Source organism: Carcharodon carcharias (assembly GCF_017639515.1).
Source record: "Carcharodon carcharias isolate sCarCar2 chromosome X unlocalized genomic scaffold, sCarCar2.pri SUPER_X_unloc_6, whole genome shotgun sequence".
In the NCBI taxonomy this organism is placed as follows: Eukaryota; Metazoa; Chordata; class Chondrichthyes; order Lamniformes; family Lamnidae; genus Carcharodon; species Carcharodon carcharias.
The window spans coordinates 245,466-253,651 of record NW_024470883.1 but is presented as its reverse complement, the minus strand read 5'-3'; the positions used below and the strand labels follow the sequence as shown (position 1 = coordinate 253,651).

Genomic DNA, 8,186 nt, shown 5'->3' with positions numbered 1-8,186 from the left:
CCCTCCCCCGACCCCACATTCCCCCCTCCCCCGACCCCACATTCCCCCCTCCCCCGACCCCACATTCCCCCCTCCCCCGACCCCACATTCCCCCCTCCCCCGACCCCACATTCCCCCCTCCCCGACCCCACATTCCCCCCTCCCCCGACCCCACATTCCCCCCTCCCCCGACCCCACATTCCCCCCTCCCCCTGCGCTGAATGGTTCTGAGTTGTGTTGTGTGTTTTGTAGTGTCGGTGGGGAAGTCCAGTCCATGGTCTGGGACCCAAGTGGTGAAAGATTAGCCGTCATTCTGAAAGGTAACCTCACTCTACACAACCTCCCAGTGACTGGTCCCCGTACTACTGCCCCCTCTCTCTCTCTCTCTCTCTCACCTCTTTATCTCTCCGCCGTCCCCTCTATCTCTACCTGTCTGTCTCTGTCCCTCGCTCCCTTTATCTCTCCCTGTCTGTCTGTCTCTGTCCCTCGCTCCCTCTATCTCCCCTGTCTGTCTCTGTCCCTCGCTCCCTCTATCTCCCCTGTCTGTCTCTGTCCCTCGCTCCCTCTATCTCCCCTGTCTGTCTCTGTCCCTTGCTCCCCCTATCTCTACCTGTCTGTCTCTGTCCCTCGTTCCCTCTATCCCTAACTGTCTGTCGGTCTCTGTCCCTCGCTCCCTCTATCTCTCCCTGTCTGTCTGTCTCTGTCCCTCGCTCCCTTTATCTCTCCCTGTCTGTCTGTCCCTGTCCCTCGCTCCCTCTATCTCTACCTGTCTGTCTGTCTGTCTCTGTCCCTCGCTCCCTCTATCTCTCCCTGTCTGTCTCTGTCCCTCACTCCCTTTACTCTCCCTGTCTGTCTGTCTCTGTCCCTCGCTCCCTCTATCTCTCCCTGTCTGTCTCTGTCCCTCGCTCCCTCCATCTCTCTCTGTCTGTCTGTCTCTGTCCCTCACTCCCTCTATCTCTACCTGTCTGTCTGTCTCTGTCCCTCGCTCCCTCTATCCCTACCTGTCTGTCTCTGTCCCTTGCTCCCTCTATCTCTACCTGTCTGTCTCTGTCCCTCACTCCCTCTATCTCTACCTGTCTGTCTGTCTCTGTCCCTCGCTCCCTCTATCCCTTCCTGTCTGTCTGTCTCTGTCCCTCGCTCCCTCTATCTCTACCTGTCAGTCTGTCCCTGTCCCTCACTCCCTTTATCTCTCCCTGTCTGTCTGTCTCTGTCCCTCGCTCCCTCTATCTCTATCTGTCTGTCTCTGTCCCTCGCTCCCTCTATCTCTCCCTGTCTGTCTGTCTCTGTCCCTCACTCCCTTTATCTCTCCCTGTCTGTCTGTCTATGTCCCTCACTTCCTCTATCTCTGCCTGTCTCTGTCCCTCGCTCCCTCTATCTCTCCCTGTCTCTGTCTCGCTCCGTCTATCTCTCCCTGTCTGTCTGTCTCTGTCCCTCGCTCCCTCTATCTCTCCCTGTCTGTCTGTCTGTCTTTGTCCCTCGCTCCCTCTATCTCTCCCTGTCTCTGTCCCTCGCTCCCTCTATCTCTCCCTGTCTGTCTGTCTCACTCCCTCTATCTCTACCTGTCTGTCTCTGTCCCTCGCTCCCTCTATCTCTCCCTGTCTGTCTGTCTCTCTGCTTCGTGCGCTCCCTCTCTCTGAGCAGAGAGTCTCACTGTTTCCTTTATTACAGGTGATTCCTGCAGCCCGAACTCTGTGCCCATCATCGCCGTATTCAAAACCCGCATCCGGCCAGTTTTTGAGCTTCTTCCCTGGTGGGTCTTGATATTCCTGTTGACAGCCTGACCTGTGTGTGGGCGAGGGAGGGGGGCAAGAGGGTGAGGGAGGGACAGGGCGAGAGTGGGCACGAGGGCGCTCGATTACTGGGGGCGAGGGGGATTGGGAGTGGTTGATTCCCAAGGGGTCGGCGGTGATTGATTACCGGAGGTTGGGGGTGATCGATTACCAGCGGTGATGGATTACCGGGGCTCGGGGTGATGGTTTACCGGGGGTGGGGGGTGATGGATTGCCGGGGGGGGGGGTGGATTACCGTTAACGTTCTCTCTTTTCTCCCCCAGTGGGTTTGTCCAGGGTGAGATTAACTCCAGTCCTCAGTTCATCAGCTTCCACCCCAACTTTCCCAAAGGAGCCCTCCTCACTGTGGTAAGGACGTGTTTACCCCACTCACCCCCCACTCAGAATAGTGACCATTCACCCCCACCCCCCCCCTCTGTTAGAAACAGGCGTGTGCGAGGGTCAGCTGGGTGGGGGGGGGGGTGGAGCGGAGGGTCAGCCTGGGAGGGGAGGGTCAGTCTGGGGGGAGGGTCGGTCTGGGGGGTGGAGCGGAGGGTCAGTCTGGGAGGGGAGGGTCAGTCTGGGAGGGGAGGGTCAGTCTGGGAGGGGAGGGTCAGTCTGGGAGGGGAGGGTCAGTCTGGGAGGGGAGGGTCAGTCTGGGGGGTGGAGCGGAGGGTCAGTCTGGGAGGGGAGGGTCAGTCTGGGAGGGGAGGGTCAGTCTGGGAGGGGAGGGTCAGTCTGGGAGGGGAGGGTCAGTCTGGGGGGTGGGTCGGTCTGGGGGGTGGAGCGGAGGGTCAGTCTGGGGGGAGGGTCAGTCTGGGGGGTGGAGCGGAGGGTCAGTCTGGAGGGGAGGGTCAGTCTGGGAGGGGAGGGTCAGTTTGGGAGGGGAGGGTCAGTCTGGGGGGTGGAGCGGAGGGTCAGTCTGGGGGGTGGAGCGGAGGGTCAGTCTGGGGGGAGGGTCGGTCTGGGGGGTGGAGCGGAGGGTCAGTCTGGGAGGGGAGGGTCAGTCTGGGGGTGGAGGGGAGGGTCAGTTGTGGGGGTGAGGGTCAGTCTGGGGGTTGGAGGGGAGGGTCAGTCTGGGGGGAGGGTCAGTCTGGGGGGTGGAGGGGAGGGTCAGTCTGGGGGGAGGGTCAGTCTTGGGGGTGGAGGGTCAGTCTTGGGGGTGGAGGGGAGGGTCAGTCTGGGGGGTGAGGGTCAGTCTGGGGGGTGAGGGTCAGTCTGGGGGGGGTGGAGGGGAGGGTCAGTCTGGGGGGGTGAGGGTCAGTCTGGGGGGTGGAGGGGAGGGTCAGTCTGGGGGGGGTGAGGGTCAGTCTGGGGGGTGGAGGGGAGGGTCAGTCTGGGGCGGTGGAGGGGAGGGTCAGTCTGGAGGGTGGAGGGGAGGGTCAGTCTGGGGGGGGTGAGGGGTCAGTCTGGGGGGTGGAGGGGAGGTTCAGTCTGGGGGGTGGAGGGGAGGGTCAGTCTGGAGGGTGGAGGGGAGGGTCAGTCTGGAGGGTGGAGGGGAGGGTCAGTCTGGTGGGGTGAGGGTCAGTCTGGGGGGTGGAGGGGAGGGTCAGTCTGGGGGGTGGAGGGTCAGTCTGGGGGGTGGAGCGGAGGGTCAGTCTGGGAGGGGAGGGTCAGTCTGGTGGGGTGAGGGTCAGTCTGGGGGGTGGAGGGGAGGGTCAGTCTGGGGGGGTGGAGGGTCAGTCTGGGGGGTGGAGCGGAGGGTCAGTCTGGGAGGGGAGGGTCAGTCTGGGAGGGGAGGGTCAGTCTGGGAGGGGAGGGTCAGTCTGGGGGGTGGGTCGGTCTGGGGGGTGGAGCGGAGGGTCAGTCTGGGGGGTGGAGCGGAGGGTCAGTCTGGGGGGAGGGTCGGTCTGGGGGGTGGAGCGGAGGGTCAGTCTGGGAGGGGAGGGTCAGTCTGGGAGGGGAGGGTCAGTCTGGGAGGGGAGGGTCAGTCTGGGAGGGGAGGGTCAGTCTGGGAGGGGAGGGTCAGTCTGGGGGGTGGGTCGGTCTGGGGGGTGGAGCGGAGGGTCAGTCTGGGGGGAGGGTCAGTCTGGGGGGTGGAGCGGAGGGTCAGTCTGGGAGGGGAGGGTCAGTCTGGGAGGGGAGGGTCAATTTGGGAGGGGAGGGTCAGTCTGGGGGGTGGAGCGGAGGGTCAGTCTGGGGGGTGGAGCGGAGGGTCAGTCTGGGGGGAGGGTCGGTCTGGGGGGTGGAGCGGAGGGTCAGTCTGGGAGGGGAGGGTCAGTCTGGGGGTGGAGGGGAGGGTCAGTTGTGGGGGTGAGGGTCAGTCTGGGGGGTGGAGCGGAGGGTCAGTCTGGGAGGGGAGGGTCAGTCTGGGAGGGGAGGGTCAGTCTGGGAGGGGAGGGTCAGTCTGGGGGGTGGGTCGGTCTGGGGGGTGGAGCGGAGGGTCAGTCTGGGGGGAGGGTCAGTCTGGGGGGGTGGAGCGGAGGGTCAGTCTGGGAGGGGAGGGTCAGTCTGGGGGGAGGGTCAGTCTGGGGGGTGGGTCGGTCTGGGGGGTGGAGCGGAGGGTCAGTCTGGGGGGGTGGAGCGGAGGGTCAGTCTGGGAGGGGAGGGTCAGTCTGGGGGGAGGGTCAGTCTGGGGGGTGGAGCGGAGGGTCAGTCTGGGAGGGGAGGGTCAGTCTGGGAGGGGAGGGTCAGTCTGGGAGGGGAGGGTCAGTCTGGGGGGTGGGTCGGTCTGGGGGGTGGAGCGGAGGGTCAGTCTGGGGGGAGGGTCGGTCTGGGGGGTGGAGCGGAGGGTCAGTCTGGGAGGGGAGGGTCAGTCTGGGAGGGGAGGGTCAGTCTGGGAGGGGAGGGTCAGTCTGGGAGGGGAGGGTCAGTCTGGGAGGGGAGGGTCAGTCTGGGGGGTGGAGCGGAGGGTCAGTCTGGGAGGGGAGGGTCAGTCTGGGAGGGGAGGGTCAGTCTGGGAGGGGAGGGTCAGTCTGGGGGGTGGGTCGGTCTGGGGGGTGGAGCGGAGGGTCAGTCTGGGGGGAGGGTCAGTCTGGGGGGTGGAGCGGAGGGTCAGTCTGGGAGGGGAGGGTCAGTCTGGGGGGAGGGTCAGTCTGGGGGGTGGAGCGGAGGGTCAGTCTGGGAGGGGAGGGTCAGTCTGGGGGGAGGGTCAGTCTGGGGGGTGGAGCGGAGGGTCAGTCTGGGAGGGGAGGGTCAGTCTGGGAGGGGAGGGTCAGTCTGGGAGGGGAGGGTCAGTCTGGGGGGTGGAGCGGAGGGTCAGTCTGGGAGGGGAGGGTCAGTCTGGGAGGGGAGGGTCAGTCTGGGAGGGGAGGGTCAGTCTGGGAGGGGAGGGTCAGTCTGGGAGGGGAGGGTCAGTCTGGGGGGAAGGTCAGTCTGGGGGGTGGAGGGGAGGGTCAGTCTGGGGGGGGTGAGGGTCAGTCTGGGGGGTGGAGGGGAGGGTCAGTCTGGGGGGGTGAGGGTCAGTCTGGGGGGTGGAGGGGAGGGTCAGTCTGGGGGGGTGGAGGGGAGGGTCAGTCTGGAGGGTGGAGGGGAGGGTCAGTCTGGGGGGGGTGAGGGTCAGTCTGGGGGGTGGAGGGGTCAGTCTGGGGGGTGGAGGGGAGGGTCAGTCTGGGGGGTGGAGGGGAGGGTCAGTCTGGAGGGTGGAGGGGAGGGTCAGTCTGGAGGGTGGAGGGGAGGGTCAGTCTGGTGGGGTGAGGGTCAGTCTGGGGGGTGGAGGGGAGGGTCAGTCTGGGGGGGTGGAGGGTCAGTCTGGGGGGTGGAGGGGAGGGTCAGTCTGGGGGGGATGAGGGTCAGTCTGGGGGGTGGAGGGTCAGTCTTGGGGTGGAGGGGAGGGTCAGTCTGGGGGGTGGAGGGGTCAGTCTGGGGGGGGAGGGGAGGGTCAGTCTGGGGGGGTGGAGGGGTCAGTCTGGGGGGGGAGGGGAGGGTCAGTCTGGGGGGGTGGAGGGGTCAGTCTGGGGGGGGAGGGGAGGGTCAGTCTGGGGGGGTGGAGGGGTCAGTCTGGGGGGGGAGGGGTGGGTCAGTCTGGGGGGGGAGGGGAGGGTCAGTCTGGGGGGGTGGAGGGGTCAATCTGGGGGGTGGAGGGGAGGGTCAGTCTGGGGGGGTGGAGGGGAGGGTCAGTCTGGGGGGGGAGGGGAGGGTCAGTCTGGGGGGGTGAGGGTCAGTCTGGGGGTTGGAGGGGAGGGTCAGTCTGGGGGGGTGGAGGGGTCAGTCTGGGGTGGAGGGGAGGGTCAGTCTGGTGGGGGAGGGGAGGGGAAGGCGCTGGTGGTCCTGAATTCCACACTCACAGGGAGACAGTCTGTAACTGCAACAGAACTGGCCACTTTATTATTGTGGGGGGGCGGGGGAGTGAGCTTAGCATCGACCCACCCTCCCCCCACGGCGACACCCACCTCCCCTCCCCCCGGCTAATCTCTCCTCTCCTCTTCTTCCCTCACTCAGGGCTGGTCCACGGGCAGGATCTCCAACATCCCCTTCTATTTTGTGAGCGAGCAGACCTTCCAGCCCAGCACAGGCTGCAGTCCAGCCCTCATCTGCACCAATAGCTGCTCCACCCGGGACCTCTTCTCCGAGCTATGAGCACCCAGCCCCTCGCTAGATCTGTCTGTGTGTCAAGAAATAAAGTCGTTTGCTAACTGGTGGTCTTCGAGTCTCTGGACACAATTGACACTCTATTGGCAAGGGTGGGGGGAGGGTGGAGTATAAAATTCAGGACAACTGGAGACCCAGCACCTGGAGTCCGGTGGCCAGTTTCAGTCTCATGACTGGCATTGGAGGCCGTTCAGAGAAGGTTCGCTCGGCTGATCCCTGGGACGAAGTGGGGGGTTTGTCTCATGGGGAAAGGTTGAGCAGGTTGGGCCCTGGACCCGTTGGGAGTTTAGACGAACGAGAGGTGATCTTATCGAAACAGGTCAGATTCTGAGAGATGGGAGGGGTGGGGGGGGTGGGGGGCGGTGGTTGGGGCTTGTCAGGGTGGATGCTGAGAGGGTGTTTCCCCTCCCCGCCTCGTGGGGGAACCTAGAATGAGGGGGGGGGCGGTGGGAGGGGGACACAGTTTCAGAACAAGGGGTCTCCCATTGAAGACGGAGACGAGGAGGAATTTCTTCTCTCAGAGGGTGGTCAGTCTGTGGAATTCTCTCCCCCCTCATTCCCCCCCACCCCCACCCCCTCAGAGAGCAACGGAGGCCGGGTCAGTGAATATATTCACTGCCGAGTTAGACGGGGTTTCTGATCGACGAGGGGGTCGAGGGTTAAGGGGAGGGGGCACAGGCTGGAAAGCGGAGTTAAGCCAAGTCAGATTTTTTCTTATTCATTCCCAGGATGTGGGTGTCGCTGGGCTGGGCCCAGCATTTATTGCCCATCCCTAATTGCCCCCTTGAGAAGGTGGGGGGTGAGCTGCCTTCTTGAACCGCTGCAGTCCCCCGTGTATGGTGTAGGTACACCCACGGCGCTGTTAGGGAGGGAGTTCCAGGATTTTGTCCCATGTGGTGTAGATACACCCACGGCGCTGTTAGGGAGGGAGTTCCAGGATTTTGTCCCGTGTGGTGTAGGTACACCCACGGCGCTGTTAGGGAGGGAGTTCCAGGATTTTGTCCGTGTGGTGTAGGTACACCCACGGTGCTGTTAGGGAGGGAGTTCCAGGATTTTGTCCGTGTGGTGTAGGTACACCCACGGCGCTGTTAGGGAGGGAGTTCCAGGATTTTGTCCGTGTGGTGTAGGTACACCCACGGCGCTGTTAGGGAGGGAGTTCCAGGATTTTGTCCGTGTGGTGTAGGTACACCCACGGTGCTGTTAGGGAGGGAGTTCCAGGATTTTGTCCGTGTGGTGTAGGTACACCCACGGCGCTGTTAGGGAGGGAGTTCCAGGATTTTGTCCCGGCGACAGTGAAGGAACGGCCGATATATTCCCAAGTCGGGATGGTGAGCAGCTCGGGAGGGGAACTTGCAGGTGGTGGGTGTTCCCCATGTATCTGCTGCCCTCGTCCTTCTAGATGGTAGAGGTCGTGGGTTTGGGCGGCGCTGTGGAAGGAGCCTTGGTGAGTTGCTGCAGTGCATCTTGTAGATGGTACACACACTGCTGTCCCTGTGCGTCGGTGGTGGTGGTGGAGGGAGTGAATGTTTGTGGATGGGGTGCCCCATCGAGCGGGGGCTGCTTTGTCCTGGACGGTGTCGAGCTTCTCGAGTGTTGTGGGAGCCGCACTCATCCAGGAGTGGGGAGTGTCCCATCGCACTCCTGACTTGTGCCTTGTAGATGGTGGACAGGCTTTGGGGGGGAGTCAGGAGGTGAGCCGCACTCATCCAGGCGAGTGGGGAGTGTCCCATCACACTCCTGACTTGTGCCTTGTAGATGGTGGACAGGCTTTGTGGGGGGAGTCAGGAGGTGAGTGACTCTCCGCAGGATTCCCAGCCTCTGACCTGCTCTTGTAGCCACAGTGTTTATATGGCTGGTCCCAGTTCAGTTTCTGGTCAATGGTAACCCCCAGGATGTTGATAGTGGGGG

The 8,186-nt window shown here is 63.7% G+C and overlaps 1 protein-coding gene across 1 annotated transcript; it reads left to right on the top strand.

Annotated features, from left to right (window-relative positions):
• The first annotated feature begins 235 nt into the window (after window positions 1-235).
• Window positions 236-6,324, top strand: LOC121275105 (aladin-like). The gene is made up of 4 exons (XM_041182517.1): window positions 236-299; window positions 1,648-1,729; window positions 2,033-2,117; window positions 6,129-6,324. Exons 1-4 carry the CDS (start codon window positions 254-256, stop codon window positions 6,264-6,266), a joined length of 351 nt encoding a protein of 116 aa, XP_041038451.1. The 5' UTR covers window positions 236-253; the 3' UTR covers window positions 6,267-6,324.
• Window positions 6,325-8,186: the final 1,862 nt, after the last annotated feature.